This window comes from Propithecus coquereli, unplaced genomic scaffold, assembly GCF_000956105.1.
Source record: "Propithecus coquereli isolate 6110/MARCELLA unplaced genomic scaffold, Pcoq_1.0 Scaffold150, whole genome shotgun sequence".
In the NCBI taxonomy this organism is placed as follows: Eukaryota; Metazoa; Chordata; class Mammalia; order Primates; family Indriidae; genus Propithecus; species Propithecus coquereli.
Window position 1 is genome coordinate 5316356 of NW_012139414.1, and position 22012 is coordinate 5338367.

Consider the following 22012-nt stretch of genomic DNA (forward strand, 5'->3'; position numbering starts at 1 on the left):
CACCGCGACGGCCGCCTGCGGGCGAGGGTGGTGGCTGTGCGGCCCTAGGCGTTGCGCGTTCCGCCGCGGACAGTCGGCGAGTCCTGAGCCGGGCACCTGCGCGCCGCTCCATCCGCGGCTCCTCGGCAGCCCCGCCGGCCAGTCCCGGGGTCCGCGGCGCCGGCGGCACGAGGTCCTGAGGCGAACCCGTTGCTGGAGCAGAGGAGAGACCCCGGCCCCCGGCCTTTGGCCGAGATTCCTGAAAGGGGCCGCGAGCGGTGGACTGAACCGGCATCTCTGGGAGCACTTCTGCAGCCCCGTGGCTTCCATGTGAGCGATTCCGCTGTCCCCCCGACCGCCCCGTCCTCCCAGCGGTCTTCGCCGCTGCAGCATCCGCGCTGTGGGGCGGGCAGCGGCTGCGACCCTCGCCGGCCGTCTAGTGTGTGAGGCTCGCACGGCTCCCGGCTGCCCCGCGCTTCGCGGGAGCCCAAGGGGGCGCGGGTCCGGGGCGAGAGCCGGTCGGCTGTTTGATGGCTTCACTGAGAAGAGTCAAAGTGCTGCTGGTGTTGAACTTGATCGCGGTGGCCGGTTTCGTGCTCTTCCTGGCCAAGTGCCGGCCCATCGCGGTGCGCAGCGGAGACGCCTTCCACGAGATCCGGCCGCGCGCCGAGGCAGCCAACCTCAGCGCGCACAGCGCCAGCCCCATCCAGGATGCGGTCCTGAAGCGCCTCTCCCTGCTCGAGGACATCGTCTACAGGCAGCTGAATGGTAAGGACGCCCATCGGCGCCCACGGGGTTTGGCGTGGGCGGGCCGGGCACTGGGTGAGCCCCGGGCCCCTGCGCGCTGTGCTCGGGAGCCGGCACCTCCTGGCTCCCGCGCGCAACCCTCCCTGCCCCGTCTCGGGCAGGAGGCCGAGGCTGCTGGAAAGAACAACTACCTGCCTCTTTTCCGTGCCCCAACTGCAAGTTTGGTTTTATCCTGGAAACATGTCAGCACAGTTGGCGTCAGGTCCCCGCGTGAGGGCAGGAAATCATTCCCTGGCGACTCTAGTCCGAGCGCAGAAACTATTCAAGCGGCCAAGTGGGACTGGAAGCGCGGGCCAACATCTCGGAGGAAATGGCTCTCAGCTTTTAGCGTTTGGTGGGGGGCTATCGGGAAGGGGGAGATTGGCAGGCGTAAATGTCTGCAGACAAAGTCAAGGCCCCAGGTCGCGGAGCTAATGCGCTTCACTAGTAAGTTGGAGGAATATGTCATCTCTGTATGAGGGAGGCTGCACAGCTAATCATGAGGACGCTTCCCTTCCCGCTGCCGTGGAGGCTGCTATTAAAAGCACACCGGGTTTCTCCTCTGGAGCTGCCGAGGGGCGATAAAGTTCGCCGTGGGCCTGGGAAACAAGTGTTCCCAGAGTGTAGCAAAGCGAGGTGTGGCATATCATTGGTGACAGTTGTCATAATCTGTTCCATCTAAAATGCTCTCAGTGCTTCAGGAGAAGAGGGAGATTTTTCATGTGCCCTGGTCATACTTGGTCCAGGTCACTGGACATTCTCTGTCCCCAAGGCCAGAGTGAGTGTTACCTACTTAAGCACAGGTGACTTTCCAGGTCTGCTTGGGGTTATCCAAGGCAGGTACAGTCCTTAGGTACAGGTTGCCTCCTCCCTGAGCGTCTAACTCATGTTGTCACATGAACTGCAGATAATCGTAAAGATGGTGATGATAACTGCTGAAGGAATTCTTGCTGTGTGCCAGACGCTGTGTAAAGACATTGCAAGTGCATTATCTCATTGCAGTCCAGGGAGGTTCCGCCCCATCCCCAGATGGAAAATGAGGCGAGGGGAGGTTAACTAAGTTGCCCGGTGTCCTACTGCTAGGAAGCAGCAGAGTTTGGAATCAGAATCCTGTGTCTGGTTGACCACACAGCCTGCGTTCTTGGCCACTATGCACAAACTTCTGTCTGTGCTTTCTTTCTAATTATAGGGAGTATTAGGTTTGTTGAAAAAGATATATGTGGAGCTGCAAATACAGCTGTATCCCTGTGTACATTTGGGGACCAGACTCACCTGTCTTCACTGTGGTGAGAGTGAGAGATCACCCCCGTGACAGGTGGCAGGGTAAAGGACCGTTCTCTTTCTGTTCACGGATGGTCCCTTGTGGGTAATTTGCCAGGCTGGGGGGCAGCAGTGTGTGTGTGGTCAGATCTCTGAGCACGTGAAAGGACACTGCCATAGGACAAGTATCCAGGGGGTGCCTTGAACTTGCATCTGCAGTGCAAACTGCATGCCTACCCACCCCTTGCAGGGTGTGTGGCCTGGCTGTAGGGTAGCCCATGGAAGTCGTGCGGAAGCTCTTCTCCCGGGTGCCTGAAATCTAAGGCACAGAATGAAACAAAATCCTGTAGCTCATTTCTAGAGGAATTAGAAGCTGTGGGCCTTATTATTCGGCACAGATTCCAGCCATAGACATACCTGTAGGACGCAAAATTTATCAGGCTCTTCTCAGGGACACAGGTCATTTTAGTATTAGTTTCAATTAGGAACATTCAATAGGATATAGCCACATTGCTGGCCCCCCTACTAGGAATAATAAAATTCTACATGGTATTTTCTACATGACACGGACACAGATGAACCCATTGAGTCCACAACGACCCTGAGAGATGGGCGCTCTTACTGCTCCCTGAGTAACTTGCACAGTCACCCAACCAGTGAACGTCAGAGCTGGAAATTGAACCTGGACTGTCTGGCTCCAGAATGCAGGTTCTTGGCTGCTGCCCCAGCACATAGCATGTGCATCAGGATCACCTGGAAGTCAGAGTCTCTGATTCAGTAGGTCTGGGTGGGACCTGAGAATTTGCCTCTTTAACAAGCTTGTGCCGGGGACCATGACCCACTAACCCACGCTCTACTGCCTACACCAAGCAGCACAAAGGCAGAAAACCCATCTGACCTCCTGGCTGGAAGACAGCTGGCTGGGTGGGCTTTTGAGAAGCTGAGGGCTTGCTTCAGCTGAGCCGGGGTCTGGCTTCTTTCTCTGTGCCCTCTGCCATGTAAGCAGCTCCCACACTGGTTGAGTTGGATGCTGTGGGTGGAGGAAGGCTGAGTTTTCTTGACTTGCAGCCTCTGAGCAGGAGCTGGCAGGAAGACCCAGTTGAGAGCTTTTCCCAGGCAAGCGAGGAATTCAAGCTGCAACTAGGCGGATGTTGTCTTCCTGCCCGCCTAGTGTCATGAAGCTTGCAGGAGAAGATTGTGAAATGAAGAGGACCCTCCCTCTCTCCACCTACCCCCCAAGCGCTCTCCGTTCTTTGCCTGTGCCTGTGTTGGGTAATGCATGTCCCATCTGTCGATGTGCTAGGCTCCTCCTGCAGCTGGAGGCTGGGGGAGGCAGGAGAAGGCTCCCAGTGCCTGGGAGAGGGGACCTGGACTTCACCTGTCCTCTTGCTCTGCAGCCTGTCTCCATCAATTGCTACCCCAGAGGAGAAGGATACCTTGACCTTAGTGTTCTTTATTCCTTAGGAATTAATGGAAGGCCTGCTGGAGCTGGGCACGTGCATGCAGTAGGAGCAAGGCCACTGGGCCAGCCCCTCTGGTGCGAAGTGAGAACTGGCATTGTACAGGTTGCTCGGGTTTCCTAACCCTTTGCCGTGGACTCCTGTGAAGTTCAGGCAGGGGAGTTTCGCGGAGGGCTCCACCTTCTCCTGCCGCCGAGCCCAGCCATCCCTTGTGCTCTCTCACGGATGAAACAGGATTTCCGGAGTGTTCCGCAAGGGGCCCACTGAGACAGCAAGGGAGTGACCCATGCTTCTGCTAAGACTTGGTTCCAAGATCCTGAATCCTGCCTTTTGAAAAACAGCTATATGTTATTGTTGTTTAGTTTTGTTTTTCTTACCACAGGCCGAGAGGGACAGTTGAAAGAGAAAGTGGAGATGCTGGTGTAGAGCAGAGAGCAGCCAGAGCTGAATGCGTTTGCCCTCCAGGATGTCTCTTGCAGCTATTCTTCCATTCCTTCCATTAGGCCCCTTACGGCTGCCCCAGCCCCCACCCTTATTTCCTGCACCTGGACCGTTGAGCCACTGTCCTTTAGCCGGGTGCCCTGCCTCTGGTGTCTCACCCTCCATCCCAGTGAGCACACATGGCTCCAGCTATCTGGGTGGAAAGCACCACTTCCAAAGGGCCCCAAATCTTCCAGTGGCTTCTTGCTTCCTAAGCAGTCATGGTCCAGCGTGAAGGCCAGCAGTCGGGCCAGCTGACACAGCCAGCTCCGACAGTGTGTCTAGTGTTCTCACTCCTACCCACTCTCTTCTGCCTCCTTGCGCCAGACCCATCTACTTTTTGCAATATGTCACATTTCCCTCAGGATTTTTAGCCTCCGCAATTCAGCCCCAGTCTTTGAGAAGTGCCAGTTACCCTGGTTTGCTCCCCCACCCCCTTCCCAGATGCTGCCCATCCTTTGATGAACACCTACTGGGACAGGGCTGTGGCCGACTGCACGGTCTGAGCTCTTCTGGCTCTGACTTGCTTGAGTCTTTGTTGTCCGTGACCTTTGCACCCCTGGCCTGCACTGTTGTGCCTCTGTGGGTTTATCTCTGGAGTCCAGAACAGGACTGTGGCCTTTTAAAGGGATGGAACCACATTTTAAACTTTTTAATACCACCATTATCCCTCAGCATGCAATACCACCTTGCACATAATGTGGGCACTTAAGGTTTATTGGTTGATTAATTGGATGGGAGCTAGTTTTAGGAGGTAAATCATAGCCACGGAGGAAATAACCTCAAGACTGTAAAGGCTCCGTTGGGTTGAATGGATGTGGTGAGAGGAGGGGGCTGGAAGGACTCAGCCAGGGAGAGTGAGTGTGAGGAAGCCATCTTGCCTGCTCCATCTTGCCCGCGCCATCTTGAGGCTACTCTAGTCTTCACCCTCCTGACTGAAGGGATCCAGGTCCTTGGAGGAGCTTGGAAGTGAAGCAGTCAGCTAGGTTAGGAACCAGCAAGTTTCAGTGTGTTTTCTTTGAATGTGTGGTTTTATGATATGAACATATTTTATAGTTGATCCTTGAGCAATGTTGGGGTTGGGGGTACCAAACCCCTGTGAAGTTGAAAATCCACATATAACTTTGGACTCTCCCAAAACTTAACTACTCATAGCCTACCATTGACCAGAAGACTTACCAATACCATAAGCAGTCAGTTAACACACATTTTGTATGTTTCCTGTATTATATATACTGTATTCTTACAATAAAGTAAGCTAGAGAAAAAATATTGCCAAGAAAATCATATGGAAGAGAAAATCTATTTACTATTCATTAAGTGGAAGTAGGTCACCACAGAGGTCTTGTCATCCTTGTCATCTTCACGTTGAGGAGGCTGAGGAGGAGGAGGAAGAGGAGAGGTTGTTCCTTCTGTCTCAAGGGTGGCAGAAGCAGAAGAAAATCTGCATATAAATGGACAGGTCAAACCCTTGTGCAAGGGTCAACTGTGTATTCTTTTTTTGTTGAATAAAATAATACATATTTATTGTAGAAAATTTGGAAAATCTAAAAAAAAAACACAGAAGAAAACACTGTTTAAAATATTGTTAAGAAATGATGGTATGGTCGTTTTGTAGCAGCATTAGGAAAATAGACCCAGCCAGGCAGATTTCTTGTTAGAATTCCCATGTAACTATACATGACTTCTGGCTTTCTGTCACTTTTCTTTCACCTTCTGAGGATGTTATTTATTTTGCTCATTTTAGAGATGAGAAAGGTGAGAAACAACATGCCGTGTGACTTAGCCAGGGTGACTCAGCCAGTGGAGGGCAGAGCCAGGATTCTTGATACCCGGGTACTTTTCTCCAGTCCAGTACCTGCCCGATGAACAGATGAGCAAGGGGGAAGAGGTGGGGGGTGTGGTGCTTCCCTTGCCCCATGCAAGCTGTAAGCCCTGGCTGGTGTCCTCCCCCCTGCACCCCTCCCCTGGCATTCCCCGTCCCCCGGCACTCCCCCTCCCCCAGACCCTTGAGTCCCAGTGCAGTGCAGCCGTGGGACGCACGTCAGAGCTCAAGCCTGGTAAGCCCAGGGCAGCTCTGTTGTGAGAGGAAATGCAATCGATTCAAGTTAGGTTCCAAATTTAGATTTTAGAAGGATATTGAATAGAAGCGGGGTTGCTTGAAGAAATTGAAAGTCTTCGTGGAAATGGAAAGACGTCACAATTGCCTATCCCAGTCCTGCCCCCAAGCCACCCAGGCACATGAAGCTGGAGTCTGAGCTGCAGAAAAGCAAAACATCCCCAAATAACCCAAGCATGGCCCACCCAGCCTGACACATAGGCCAGACCCCCTAGGCAAGGAAAGTGAGCTGGCACAGAGGGACAGAGGGAGAGGTTTGCTTTCACAGGTCCCCAAGGTGGAGTCAGAAAGAGAGGGATGGTGTTTTGAAAGCATCTCTTTTCATGGATACCAGAACTGGTCTGTTGCTATTTCCCCTTTGCTGCTGGGATGGAGACGTGCTCCTTTGGGTAACGGATCCTGGATGGTACCAGCATTTCCCGTGGGAAGGACGTAAGGGGAAGAGAAGAGAGGGCAAATGTGTATATTAAAATCAGTCATTGCAGTGAGCATCAGCTGGAAACCAGGGCAGAGCAAACCTTCATATGCTGCATGCAGACATCAGCAGGGCTCAGGGACGGGCTGGGGCCCAGGGCTGTGGAAGGCTCGGTCAGCAGAGCCAGGGCCTGAGTGCTGGAGGGAAGCTCACTTCCTTTACTTCCAAGGACTCATAGCATCTGGTCGCAGCTGGCACCTCCTGGAGAAATGGGGAGCCCCATTCTTGAACAGCCCTCAGATGCAGGCACATCTGTGTTGGCCAGTGTGTGTGACAGGCACCCTGCCAGTGGGGGCAGCTGCCGCCTGCCCAGCCCAGAGGTAGCGGGAGAAGCAGCCAGTGTCATTCTTGCAGAAGAAATCCAACTCCCCTGACCTTTGCTTGTTGCCAAATCAAGAGTGTCCCTCATGGGGAGGAAGAAGGCTCAGTAATTACTTAGAGCTGAGAGTGACCACGGGAAGAAGGAACATGGGCACAGTGATGCCCAAGGCAAGTGAAGAAACAACCTAAGATTGCATGACCTACGAGTCTAAGAATATATTAGAAGAAAGGTTGTTGACTTGGGCATCAGACAGAGTGGGTTTGAATTCTAGTTCTGTCACTTATTAACTCTGTGACCTTAGGCAAGTCCCTTCACTTCTCAGCTGCAAAATGGGGTCCTCCTATGACAGCACGAATTGAAATTCATGATGTATGGCACAAACATGGAGCTCGACACAAGGCAGTTGTGAGAATACAGACTCCTTAAGGGAAGAGAACTTGTTTGCTTCCCATGACATTGCTGATGCTGGAGCTGCCCTGGCCCATAGTAGGTGCTCAGCAAATGTTTCTCAAATGAACGCGTGGACAGCTAGTGACGCTTCATAGCAGAGTATGGTCATTGTTGTCTGTGATGTGAATCTCAAAAGAGGTAAGAGGAAGGGCTGGGCATTGTGGCTCCTGCCTGTAATCCCAGCACTTTGGGAGGCCAAGGTGGGGAGGATCACTTGAGGCCAGGATTTCGAGACCAGCCTGGGCAACACAGTGAGACTCCAACTCTACAAATAATGGAAAAATTAGCCAGGCTTAGTGATGCACGCCTGTCGTCCTAGCTACTCAGGAGGCTAAGGTGGGAGGATGGCTGGAACTCTGGAGTTCCAGGTTATAATGAGCTATGATTGCGCCACTGCACTCCCGCCTGGGCGACTGAATGAGACTCTGTCTCTAAAAAAAGAAAAAGAAAGAAAAAGAAGTTAAAAAAAAAAAAGAGGCAAGAGGAGGTCCTTTTCATTCTAACTTTCTTGGACTCTTTGGACTACCTGTGACCCTACCCTCTTCCTTGTGTTTGAGGCTGAACTTTTTCTTCTTCTTTCTCCTTGCAGTCTCTCCTCCTCTTACTTATAATGACAATGCCTTTGGGCGATGGCTTTTGAGGCCCGGGAGAAGAAACGGCAGCCCATGTCTGTCAAATCCCATTGCAGAACACGCTGGCCGTTCACGTCCTCGCTGTGAGGTATGCGCTGGCTGCTGAGAGTACAAAGAGGTGCAGACGCCATGCGTACCTAGACATCGTGGGCTTGTTGGAAAGATTGTCTGTAGTTTTACCCAAAAGAATGTTAGACTGAGCATGGCAGTAATGAGGCTTGAACTGGCGCACACTAGGTGCTTAACCAGTGAGTGTTGAACTCAAACAAGAGCACTAAGAAGTTTTGACACGTGGAGCCAGGTGGTGAGACCACCTGGGGAAGAGGTGGAAGCAAATCAGAGGCAATGGATGCTCTTGAGAGATGCTCAGGGCCCAGAGCACGGGGAGCGGCGTAGGCAGGAGAGTGTGCGGGGACAAAAGCAAGGTACTGTGGCAGGGAGAGCAGCTTGTTCGGAAGGCCAGGTGGAGGCTGCGCTGCGCCAGGCTTTGAATCCCAGGCTGGTTTGGATTTACTTCCCTAGGCTTGGGGAGCCATCAGGTGACAGGTCACTGTGGTGACCTAAGGTGATGTCATGTCACGGTTGGTGCCTCGAGGATGGGCGGGAGAGTGGGTTAGAATGCGGCAGCAGGTGCACTGCGCTGGTGTCGCTGGCATGGCTGGCCCCGCCTCTGAGTACAGACTCATCCCACCCCTACCGCGGCCCCGAATCTCGGAGTGATTCCAGCTGCACCTCACTCGACACACACACTTTGTCCACGTCCACAACTAAGAGTCAGCACCTGGATTTACTGCATTTGGAAAATGTGAACGAACCCTGGAAGCTCTGAGATGAGCTCTCTTCTGGGCTCCCAGTTCTCCCTGAGGCCCGGCCCCAACCACACCCCTGTCTCCAGCTGCCTGTGGCTCCTGTCCTCCTGTGTCCATCCTGGACATCCCCGCCCCTGCTGAGCCTGCCAGGAATCATCCTGCCTTCCAGGGTCCTCACCGCCTTGTCTTCTGTGGCATCCCCCCAATGGTGGATCAACTTATTCCGCAGGAAGGTCCCACCACGGCAGGTGTCGGTGCCATAATGACACATGCTCTCATCTGAGCTGGCCCCTCAGCTTGTCCAGCCCGTGATGACAGATCTCTCTGTTCCCCATACCTCCCTGAGCCAAGGCAGAAGTGGGGTGGGCTGGGGGGCTGGTTTGCGGGAGGCCATGGAGAGGGCTGGGAGGAGGGGTCTGACTCCAGACGCAGTCTCGTCCTGCCCCCCTCGCTCCCACTGCTGCTCTGAAATGACACAGACGCTTGTTGCACCCCCTCTGCCTCCCAGCAGCCCGTTTCAAGCAGGCTTTGTCCCAGCTGTGGCTGCCGCACCCGACTGAGTCCACGTAGGTGTGGTGTCTGGGGCCACCGCCAGGCCCCCGGGTGCTTCTCCCCTTCTGGATTTAGAAGGAATGTCACGATGCGGGGGCAGAACCGGGCTTTCTCAGCAGCTACTGAAGGATTGAGCGATGGAACCCAGAAGTACAGGGGAGCCTGCTCCCCGTGGGGTGGCTTTTGGCCAGAGGGGAACAGGGGCCCCAAAGAAGCACATAAATTGCCCCCCCTCAGCAGGGCAGTCTGGAGATGCCGTGCCCATGTGGCGCCTGGGAAGAGCCCAGAGAGATGGAGCCCTCACTGCGTTCTCTCCCTCCCTTAGCACGTGGAACAAATGCAGGACTCGCGTGGCTGAAAGACCTGCCTGTCCCTCAGCGAGTGCCCCTCACAGGTCTTTAGACTGTGCTGACGTATGAATGACAACCGGCTTAGCCACTGATAGGGAAGTTTTCCCTTTTAATAATGTCCCTGTCATTGCTAACTGCAGAGCCTCAGCCTTGCCATGCATGAGTAATAAACCGCCACGTAATTACAGGCGGTCACATCCAGACACCAACACGCGGACATGCTGACAAGTAATAGGGAGCAAGGTTCCAGAAGAACTTCCTCCATCCCAGCGTCAGACACAATGGCTAATTGTGTGATTAGTGTTTGCTGAGGGATGTCCTGTAGTTACACGCAGCTTGTTAGGTGCCAGATCTCCCCGGTAGAAAGAGCATGAACTCAGGGTCAGGAAACCGGGGTTCTAGGTCTACTCTTCCTCTAGGGATCAACGTTTACACATCTGTAAAATGAGAGCTGTATGACTTTAGGGTCCTTTAACTCTCAGATTATGAATAACACTCCCTCAATCTTATTAAAATCTCATGCATTCTCCCAGGACCAATTCAGAAGGCCTTTATGCCCTGAAAAGTGCCCTGACCACCTTGTCAGGATTAATTGTCTTTTCTTCTGGGCTCTTGTGGTGCTTTGGGTCTTTTAGCCCATGTTCATGTCTCACCTTGCATTATAATGAATTGTTGACATGATCAGACCCAGTAGTTTCCAAGAAGAATTGGTTTTATTCATTTTTAAAAATCCCTCTCTATGTCATTTAGGAATTAATCTGTGAGCAAGTAACTTGTTCTCACGTCACAAGTCCAGAAGTCATGGGAGCTAGTGCTGGTTTGGCATCATGATGTCACAGCTCATGTCCTTATATTTCTCTCGGTCTTTGCTTCATGGCTACGAGACGGCTGCTGTAGTTCCAGTTATTGCATCTTTGTACAAGGTAGGAATTCCTGTACCAGTGGCCACATCTGCTCCTATTGTTTAATCAGGAAAGAAACTCTTTTCCAGAACTCTGCCTGATAGGCTCCCGCATGTGGTCCAGGACATGGTCCCATGACCAACCTTGCTTTAAGAGAATAGTTGCTTTCCAGAGAAAGTAAGTGTGATGGTAGCAAAAGAGGAGAGAAGGAATGGTGTTTGCATTGTGAATCCATAGTGTCTGCCATCCCCTCTCTACCCCCAATACATTTCAATGAATATTAAAATGAAGCAAGACTCTTGGTTAACTAAAAATTCAGTGAACTTAGAATACTTGATTTCTTGGACATTCTGGTAAACTTAGATTTGACCTGAAGACATCCCATAGATTGAAACTACCATGTATAACTGTATTTTGTCAGTGTTAAGATGCACATTTTTACATCTCTGAAACTGGGATTCATCTTATGATCACTGGTGTGTCACGAACAAGGGCAACAATTCCTCCCCCTAACGGGAAAAAAAAAAAGGGGGAACCTAAAGCCAAAGGCATCTTAGATTTGATGAAAGATGACAGTCAATGGTATTTGTCCATTCATAGGTGTACCATAGTTTACCATACACAGCTATGTTTTTGAGTCTGAAATACATATCACATGTTTTGTGTTACTTAATTTTACATCAAACCTGCTTAACACTAGTATCTCTGTTTTGCATGTGAGGAAGCTGAAACTCAGAGAAATAAATTAGTTGCCCAGAGACACCTACTAGCTGTCCCATTCTGGGTCTTCCTTGTGAAGTTGGTACTCACTGCCTCCTGGGTGTGGAATCAAGTATTGCTCGGTAGCTGGTCCAGGGACTGCAGAGGGGCAGTGTGCTGGGATAAGTGTGGTCATGCCAGCCACCAGGGACAGCATGGCACAGGGAACCTTCCGTCACTCAGGTTTAGCAGTCACTCATGTGTAAAGTTGTAAAGCTGTTCATTCTAAGGCTCTAAATTATGCTGTGTGAGCTTTAAATCCAGCCTATAATTAGAACAAAATGTGAGAAAAGTGAAATTGATATTAAGTTAATTAAAAGGCTTTGCTTATATTTGCAAGGAAATTAGCACAAGAAGCACACGAGTGCTGACAAGTGCACATTGTTAATTTCTTCTTTGTTTGGACAACTCTCAGTGGCCTCAGGCTAGCTTTGTTCCCTGGCTCATGCCCTGTGTCTGCCCTGCGATTGCACATCCATCTTAGTGGCATCATGGTGGCTTTAGCTGGGCAGGATCCAGCATCATCTCATGACAGTCATGTGTTAATGGATACCAAGCCTTGGTAGGAGTCACAGCATCCACCCGAGGCTCCAGGCCCTGCAAGTATGGGCCCTACAAGCGTGGGGCTTCAGAGATTGTGTGTCATCGTGTAGGCACAAGCTTCCAGGGAGCGGATCCAAATGTTAATGTGGTTCCCTTGTGTCTAGAACGTAAGTCTTTTGGCTCTAGTGTACCCTTCTTGTTTCTGTCCACCGTCTTAATCTATGCCGCACACCTGGGTTTGAGTGTGCAATGCAGAATTTTAGATTGGAGTTCCTAGCAGGCAGAGAGGGTGTCTTTTTTTATGTTACCCTTTATACCAGACCAGGGTCTGGATTAGAGAGGCTGATGTTAGACAGCCTAGAACAATCTCATCTCTAGTTGGGGTGGCAAAGGCAATGCTGTGTTTACCAGGGAATTTTCTTTTCCCCATGGGCACAGAGCTAACCTAAAACCTCCCCTACGGTTAGGTGGGGCCATGTGCTTGAGTTTGGAGCCATGGGAATGGGTGGAAGTGATGTTTGCCACTGTTAGGCCTGGCCCACAAAAACTCCTGGGGGGTCCTACATGCCTTCTTTCTTTACCTTTCAGCAGTGGCCCTGGAGTCCACTTCTTGGTAGCATACAAGATGGAAGGATCCTGGTCCCTGAATGACTGCATGGAGCAGAGTACCACCCTCCCCAGCTATCTTTTGCTGCCTCTTGCTTTGGACCATTGTGTTAAGCCATTGAGATTTTGGAGCTTATCTGTTGCAGCAGCTAGTGTTACTTATCCTGACTAATTCAGTTAAGCAGGGCTGGACCACTTAGTTTCCCTAAGCGTTATCTACTCTTGGCCTCTGTCCTTGATTAATATGACCAGCAAATACTGGTCTTAAAACAATAAATGGGGTAAGATGGTTGGATTGAAAGTCACCTATTTCTAGGTCAGCTTCTGTGCTTGATCTGCTAGTGGCTTTAAGAAAATAGTCTTGTTTCCTGGTGTTCTATTTACAGAATGATGGAATGATTATAATCATCTCCTACTTATGCGTCTTGTTGGAGCTGAGGGATCAGTATTGAAATATAGCTAAGTTGTTTGCAATTATAAACAACTAAATAATATATGCATTGTCTTTATTACAGTTTCTGCTGATAGGAATTGGCATTTTTCAAGATGAGACAAAATGAAAAGGTTAGTTTAAGAATTAGCAATTAAAAAAATCATGATCTTTGCAGCCATCTCACTTTAAATCATACAAACATTTATGTTTGTGCCAAAGTCCCACAATTTCCTTTAGAGCAATTACTGAAATGCATTCACAAGATAAAAATGGAGTTCGAGGAAGAATATTTAAGAGCTCTTTAATGATGTTAAAAACTTTGCTGAAATTTGCCAGGTTGTTCTAAAATCCACTTCAGTTTTTTTTTTTCCCTGCCTACCCATCTTCCTGCAATTGAACTGATTCCTGGAGACTCGAAGAAAAGGGCTAAAACGACTAATAAATTACACAAATCTCATGAAATATCTTTTCAAGGGCTTTTTCTTTTCCTTCATTAGCTGAAGGTGAACACTCAGGAAGATGTAGGAACACTTGGGCTGTGTTTACTTGCACAGAGCAATTTGGGGAGAAAACAAAAGCTAAGCAGTAGTTACTAATGGGCAGTTTGAATGAAACTCTTTTTCTTTTCCTGTGCCTCAGTAGCTTGTATAAGCAGACCCTTGGGGAGGAGTAGACTGCTCTAATTTCTTCATCCTCATCCTCCTTATGTAGATCTCAGCTTGGCAAAACTGTAGTTAGTGAATGGTTTTTGGACTCTTCTCCCCCATCATCTCATTACTTGGTCCTTCTTCAGGGCTCTGAAAACCTGAGGCCCCGGGGGACCTGTCCTTCCTCCTCCCCGCAAGAAATGATCCAATGTTAATGGTTCACATTTTCATTAGAGTGTAAGTTCCTAGACACCTCTCAGGCATGATTCTCTTGGAAGTCTAACCTTCCATAGAGAAAGTTTGACAGCTCTGAGTTCCAGGCTAGAGCCAGAGATGCGTCCCTGACTCCCTCACTCTGACTCAGCCACCTCCCTAAGCAGTTGACCACCTGGGAGTTTCATGCAACGGGCTAAACATGGGCTTTGGAGTTAGACAGATGAAATCTCAGACTTCCTTTTGGCCACTTAACAAAGCCAAGCCAAAGCTTGGGCTTTGGGAAGATCACACAACGTTGATGAGGTCCAGTTTACCTCTGTGGAGGACATTAGCTGCTCCTGTAAATATGATAAAGGCTGTGTGAGGTGAGATTTGTAGAGTACCTTGAAGAATGCCTGTAAATAGGAGAATGTTGATGAATGATAGTAATAGTGTAGTGGTGTTAGCTATTACCAGTGCTGCTCTTTGGAACAAGACGTTCCAGGTCTCAGTTTTCTGCCCGTAAAATCTAGATAAGACATAAAGTATGTTCAAGTTCTGTAATTTTATGGAACAGAAAGGTAAAGTCAAAGATAGCAGGAGAATGTATTCTCATGTAAACAACGGCCGTTTTGGAAGCAATGAGAAGTTCAATCTAGAGGAATAGGAAATGATTTTCTTAGGTATGATGGTTTAAAAATGTACCTGCAAATTCAACACTTTTGCTATGAAAAGGTGGGGTTTAATTCCCCTCTCATTGATTATGTGCTTGCGTTAGTGACTTGCTTCTAGAGAATAGAATTCAGTGGAAATGATGTTGCGTGACTTCTGAGGCTTGATCAAAAAGGGTGAGAGGGCTTCTGCCTGAGCACGCTCTCTTTGCATATACATCTTTGAAGCCTTGAACTATTATCTAAGAAACTGGGCTGATCGTATGGAGAGGGGTGGGGGAGAGAGAGATCGAGGGGGAGAGAGAGATCGAGAGGGAGAGAGATGCTCAAGGAGCTCTGGCTTTCCCAGCTCCCAGCTCTTTGTGTCTGCCCAGCGCAGGCATCAGACCTGTGAGTGAGGGACCCTCCCAGCTTATGCCAAGTGGGGCAGAGACAGCTGTTCCCACCCCTAAGCCCTGCCCAAATTTCAGACTCATGAGCAAAATAATTGTAGTTGTCCTTTTAAGCCACTGACTTTTTGGGTGGTTTGTTATATAGCAATAAATAATTGGAACGCTAGGTCCGTGTCCTTGTGTTTGATAAGGTGTTTTTGATCATGATAGCAATGCCAACAGTAATAAATCTAACAATAGCTAACATTTATTGAGCATTTGCTTAAAGTGCCAGGTCCTATACTAAAGGCTTTATATCTAGAAGTGGCTAATGAATTTTCTTTGTACATCTTGGATTTACATGCCTCTGGTAGACTGTAGGTAAGATCTTGACTATTGCAGTGGCGGGTAGGTGGGCCAAGGATTTCAGGTGTCTTCCAGCCAAGTCTCTGACAGTCGGCCTGGACCACTGAGCACCGCTGCTGTGTTTAGATGGGAGAAACAAGGGTGGCTGTCCTGTGTTGGCTCCATCCCAAATGGGTGTCAATTAGCGAACACAGAACATCATGTCCAGCGTCATGAACCCGACCACCAGAGTTCCCTATGTTGCGCTGTTTTGGGTCTTTTCAGCAGAGACAGGAACACATTTGATAGAGCCTGTTTCTGTAGGACACAATTGATTTTCTACTTTTTGTAGAACCTGGAGAATTTGGTGCTTCTACAAATAATACATACTGCAGACCTACAGGGCATTTTATTTTCTGGAGGTTTCGGTAAATACTGCAAACTTCTTTTATTGTAATTCAGTAGGGTGGGAAGGTGGGGGCTTGTCTGAATTGATTATGATCTTATAACAGAGGAAACAAATCAATATGCCTCACTTTTCCCGGAGTGAGAACATTTTTTATTTCATCCTTACCGTGGACACACACAGTGCCACTAGCTTTAAGGGGATGCAGTGGGCCAGGCTTCCCATGCCTGGCTGAGTTTCATATTTACTTGGGGAACCTTGGAAATAAATACCAACTTCCAGATCCCTTTCCCTGGATTTCAGCTGGGACTTGACTTGGGAATCTTGTTTTTTTTTTTTTGAGAGCTCAATAGGTGGTTCCAGTGAGCTACTGAGATGGTTGACGCTTGTGTTTTGAAGTACTTTCTAGTCATTTTCTCTTGACAAAAGCTTTGAAGTCTTCATACCTGTAAACCACTTCCTTGAGATCTAGGCAGATATCACCTCTAGTTCCAAGATCTGCATCTGTAAAAATACTGAGTGTTCATACGGCTGTTGTGAAGATTAGATGAGTTTGTTCACGTGGAATGTCTGATACATTCCTGGCTTCTAGTAGATTTCTTGATCAAGGAGTGTTTCTGTAATTCATGGTTTTGTGGCTGAGATAGTTGGCACTCCCTTTTAGGGTTCATAGTGCCTTCCTCGAGCCTTCATCTTGCTCCATGCAAGGTGTCTCTTTGGTAAGCTGGATTTAGGTAATTATATTTCATTCTTTTTCTGGGAGTACACTTTTTCCTTTTTTTTTTTTAATTGTAAAATCTGCTCCTCTGGTGTCTTATAGTAGGGCTTACTGATCTCCTGGTTTTGTAAGGCAATACCTGCAATCTTTATTCTCACACCCAATAGACTCTGAAATTATTTCCACCTCATCTCTTAAAGTGCTTCTAACATGTCTTTTTTTAGGAAAGGGACATGTCATCTCACAGTTCCTAAAACCATTGGACTCATTGGATGTGGTATCCTAGACTTTGAGAAGGCAAAGTTGTGATGCTTTGTGCAGAAACCTTCTATATTTTATGAATTTTCCCAAATCTTGCCCACATCTAACTCTATACCTTCCTCTTTTCTAGTATTTTTGAAAAGTCTTTCCAAAGCATTCAACTTGGTTTTCACTGGAACAGTAACCTTCTTTCTTTTCTCACTCATAATGTCATCAATTTATGTAATTTAATAGAATTATGTAATTACAGTAACAAGCACAGCTGGCATGAAGAGGTTTGGGAAAAAACAATGAACTGTTGGCAGGTATATAGCTCAACTGGCGGGAGCAGGAGTGGGCAGGTTCACTCGATAAAGGGGCTCCTGCCACTCGTGAGCCAATAGCATCTGCTGCCATTATGTCTTAGGGAGATGGAGAACATCGGTCAGTGGTGAGTCAGTTAAGAAAGCCTCTATCGCAAGAAGTTAACATTTCCATTGTGATAAATTGGGGAAAGGGAAAAATAGAAATGAGAAAATAAAATTGTTGTAATTCTAAAGCATTACAATAACAGCATTTTGCTTCTTTTTTTCCTTGTAAACATTTTTTACATCTTTAAGGTAATAGTCATATATAAACACTTGTTTCCTATATGTTCCCTTAACATTTTTATATAAACATTTCCCCATATTATTAAATGGCTTATAAACATGAATTTTAGTTGTATATTATTTTCATTCAGTGGCTTTGCCATAAGTCACTTTCCCACTTGGCTATAGGCAGATATGTAGGTTGCTTTCAAATTTTTATTGTAAGTAATAGTGTGATGAACATCTTTATATAGAGAGATTAATGTCCAATATCAGGTAGAAACAGTCTCATGTGAAATTTTTAGGCCAGAACATATGGGCTTTTAAAGGACTTTTGATATATTTTGTTGAACTGCTTTTCATTAGGTTTATACTTTGACCAGCAAGGTATGAGGTATTTGTATTACCTTATCCTCATCTGCAATGAATATATACCATAATGTTTGAAACCTTGCTAATTTACTAGATTATAATCACATCTTCTTGTTTTAGTTTTTATTTTCTTGATTGGTAATGAGATCGAATATTTTTCCAAATGTCATTTATTTGCATGTGGATTTTTGTAAGATTTTAAATTCTGTTAATCTGTTAAAACAGAATTTATCAGTTGAGTAATTCAATTGTTGATTATGTGGTGGAGAAATTATCTTTGTCTTCAGCATTTATTATGAATATGCTTTCCAAACTCATTCCTTACCTTTGAATGTTGATGATTTTTTTGGATGGATTTATAGATTTTACATTTTTTTTTTGTAGAGTATTTAAGTTTACAAAGTTTTCTCTCATTCAGTGTCTGAAAAAATATCCAGATATATTTTTTCTGGTTTTATTAAAAACTAATTTGAATTTTTAGAATGTAACTTTTTTTTTATACTGGGGAATTGAGGTTCTATGTTGATCTTTTCTGCTTGTTTTATTTTAGATATTACAGCTCCATTGGTTGAGTAATGCTACCTTTCTAACTGATCTGTAATCCTCATTTATTATGCTCTCAATTGTTACATGTACAGAGAAGGGTCATTTTTCTGAGGTGTCTATTCTGTCCAATGTTATATCTACACTTACATCATTGCCATGTTGTGTTAATTATATGATTGTATTATTAACCATTATTTCTCTCCTCCCTTCCTCCCTCTATTCCTCTCTTCCCTCCCTCTCTCTGTCTGTCTTTCTCTCAAAGATGCTTACTGCTACGGTTCTTTTGAGTCACAATTTCCATTTACCGGAATTCTTACTTTTGTTTGTCCCTCAAAGACCAGTTACATTCCTGAAGGAAAGGTACATAAATGATAGATTTCTGAGATCTTGTTTTATATTTTTCCTTTGCCTTTATATATTTGGCTAACTACAGAATTCTTTTGTCAGCATCTTTCTGCCAAATGCTATGACATTATATTCTGGCATTTTGTGTTGCACTGTATAATTTGAGCCTGTCCATTCATCCATCCATCCATCCAGAACCAGCTACAAAATATTTGGGGCCCAATGAAAAATGAAAATGTGGGGCCTCCTGTTCAACAATTATTAACGATTTCAAGGTAGTAAAGGAGGTGCATTAAACCAAGTTCAGAGTCTTCTGAGTGTAGAGCCCACGTGACGGCATGAAGTCACAAATGAAGTCAGCCCTGCATTCATCTATCCATGGATGGACACGCATTCCATGGACACTTACTGAGCACCCACTGTGTGTGGTGTGCTTTGAGGGAAAGAGCACTCAAGATACTCCTGGTCTAGTGGAGGACACAGGTGAGTTGGCCATGATGGAGGTGTGCACAGGATGTTCTGGGCGCACAGAGGAGAAAGAACTCCAGACCCAGCTGCCAGGGGCATCTTTCTGGAGGAGACCATGCTTGCGTTAATGTGTCCGAGGCTTTTCCTCTGAGTAACATGGGGAATCTTTGGAGGGTTTGGAGCTCAAAGGGGTGACATGCTCCAGTTCAAACATTTTGGAAGGATCATCCTGCTGCATGGCAAACATACTGTAGGGGACAAGTTAGAAGCAGTCAGGAGGCTGTTGCAATAATATAGGCGAGGGAAGATGGAAATGTTGGCATGGCTCTGGTGGTAGTGGAGGTAGCGAGAAGTGGTCAGATCCTGAATATATTTCGAGGATAGCACTGTTAAGGTGTGTTGATTAAATAGATACGAGATATGAGGGAGTAGTTAAGGATGACTCCCAGGTTTTTCTAACTGATCAGTTGGAAGAATGGAGTCATTCACTGAGATGGGAAGACTTGCAGGGGAGCAGGTTTAGGGGCAGATCAAACATCCAACTTTGGGTGCACTGAGTTTGCGATGCTCATTAAACAACCAAGTGGAGGTGTCTAGTGGAGAGCTGGATGTGCGATTCTGGATTTGGGCTTGGCCTACGGGGGAGAAGATAAGGGAGGGAGGAGGCTTTGCTGTGGAGGTTGTTGGAGGAAAGAAGATAAGAAGGACACAGTCATTAAAATGTTCTTGGTGCCTGATTAGATGTGAAGAATGAAAGAGATTTAGAAAATGAAACTGACCAGTCATGAAGGCCCCAATCATTAGCCAAAGAGGGGTTTCGGATTTTGGAGTCATAGTTTTTTCTTTTGGAAAGAGCTGGTCTTGGAAATATTTCTTCTAGTTCAGATTCCTGTGGGAGATGGTAAAGGTAATTTCTTGATATTTATTTGTGTTGAAGAGGGAATGTGCTGCCACTGAAATGTTGAATTATTAATGATTTAGGAGGAAATGACTTCTTTCAGAAACACAAGTTCTGAAGGCCTGTTAGATAGAGGCCAGGTAGTAAATTACATCTTTCGGTGACAGGCCTGAAGAGTTGCTGCAGATCAAAAGGGGATGCAGTGATTGCCTTCTGTGGGTCCGGGATCAATTTATTTATGACACTCAGCACATTTTAGAATCTCATCTTTGCTCAGAGAATCCATTACTCCCATTAATTTTTAGTAGCTATTTTACAGGAATCAGAAAGCACTAGGGAGACCGTCTGCCATTCATGGTAGAGAGAAATCTGGGGACTCTAGAACCAGTGGATCTGAAATGGAAACAGAACATTTCCGAGATTTAGGGAAGAGCTGAATGGACCCCAGGCCATTCCAATCCAGCCTTGGGAGACAGTTCTGCCAGTGTCTGGCTGTCTAGCCCCTGGAGTGGGGGTAAATGATGCAGGAAAAAAAGGCACATAGTCATCCCTTTTCTAAATTAATAGGAATTTTTGCAGAGAAAGGAAATATCGGGGAAGCGCATTTATGTGGGGTTGCAAAGCGTATTCTGTCCTCAGTATGAAACTCAGTTTGGGAGCAGGGATCACAGAGCAAACACACCTTAAGCAACTTTGTTGGTAACCTGGTGAGTGTGAGTGTGTGTGTGTGACAAGGTATTCATTTTCTCCTCATCTCCGTCATTCATTCACTTTTCAAGAGGAGGTAAAGTTATCTAAGGACGTGTTCTGAGATGGATTAAAACCCATCTCTATTGCCAGTGAGTGATTTAAATATTGTATAGCTCATTTATAATTGAATAAAACTGTGGTGGCTCTTTATAGATTTTTGAAGGCATTCTCTCTGAAAAGGCTGTTTTGTTTTCTCTTTTTGAAATAAACATGAATTTGCATAAGAAATAAGGAGCCTGTGAAAGGAATCAATAAAATTAACGGGAATTGGATTTCACACTTTGAATGCGTTACATCTTCCTATTAGGGGGGATATGGAGAAACAGAGAATCAGTTCAAAGAGAAGCTGAGGCTCATAAAAGAGTGACCTACTTCAAGAAGATGAATATTTAAAATAACAAAAGCTTTAAAAATAATTCACTTTACATTGAGGGACCAAAGCTCAAAATAACAGGGAAGCCTAACAAAAAGACAGGTTTTCCAGGGATTGGGAAGGGCAGCTGGCACTGTGTTGGGGGCAGCGTGTGAATTGCTGCAGGGAGCACTAGGCTTGGAGTCCGAAGATCCAGGTTCAAGTTCTGGAACTGCTACTTAGTTTATTTGAAATATGTGTTTTAGTTTTCACCCTTAACTGTTAAAACTGTTTTTCCTTTGTATTGCATAAGAAATTTGCTCTACTTGACACTAATGTTGAAATTAAATCTATTTAATTTTTCTTTAGGTGCAAAACCGAACCAAGAATTTAGGAGTTCAGGTCAAGCTAGAACCTTAGAGTAGAAGGGCTGAGAATGTGGAGTATGTGACTGCACCCAGAAGTGAAGCGCAAACCTCCTTGACTAGGGATGAGGGCGCCCTCTCTGGAGTCATCGTGCAAGGACGTCAGTGAAAGGTCCTCTTTTTTTCCTATCTGAAACCCTCCTCACCTCTTGCTCGCCGGGCCTTCTGTAAATGGCATCATGTACCATCCAATAAATAAATATTCAGAGAGGTGCTTACTGGATGTTCTTTTGAAGAGTTGTGCTTTGCAGAGTTGCGCTGCCATCGTAGTTAAAGTGCAATGTGCGCATCCGTTGATTTTTCTTTTGCAAATGGATGTTGTTGCTCAATGTAGAGCAGCCTTCTAGAGCTAAAGGAAAGTTCTCTGTTTAGGTGTGTCTGCATGTTCTTGGGCAAGCAACTCTGAATTTCCTCATGAATGAAATGGAGATATAGTGCCTATCAGATTTGTTCAGAAATCTACATTTCTTTATTATTTGCTTGGGCTTTAAGATTTTTTTAGAGAGCTTTATTGAGGTATAAGTGATGTGCAATAAACTGCACATTTAAAGGGTATAATTCGATAAGTTTTGACATATACACGTACCAGTGAAACCATCGCCACAATCAAGATAGTGGACACGTCCATCACCCCCAGAAGGTTCCCTGTGTTCCACTGTGTTCCTTGTCCCCTCCTGTCCCTCCCATCCCCCTTTCCCTAGCCAACCACTCATCTGCCTTCTATCACTATAGATCAGTTTGCCTCTGTCTAGAGTT

At 46.7% G+C, this 22012-nt stretch overlaps 1 protein-coding gene across 1 annotated transcript in view; it reads left to right on the forward strand.

Annotated features, from left to right (window-relative positions):
* Positions 1–241: 241 nt before the first annotated feature.
* The window catches only part of WBSCR17 (Williams-Beuren syndrome chromosome region 17), a 404099-nt gene continuing 382328 nt past the window's right edge, over positions 242–22012 (forward strand). The window contains exon 1 of the mRNA XM_012640253.1: positions 242–747. Within this exon, the coding sequence (XP_012495707.1) occupies positions 510–747 (238 nt within the window). The 5' untranslated portion in view covers positions 242–509. The remainder of the gene's footprint in view (positions 748–22012) is intronic.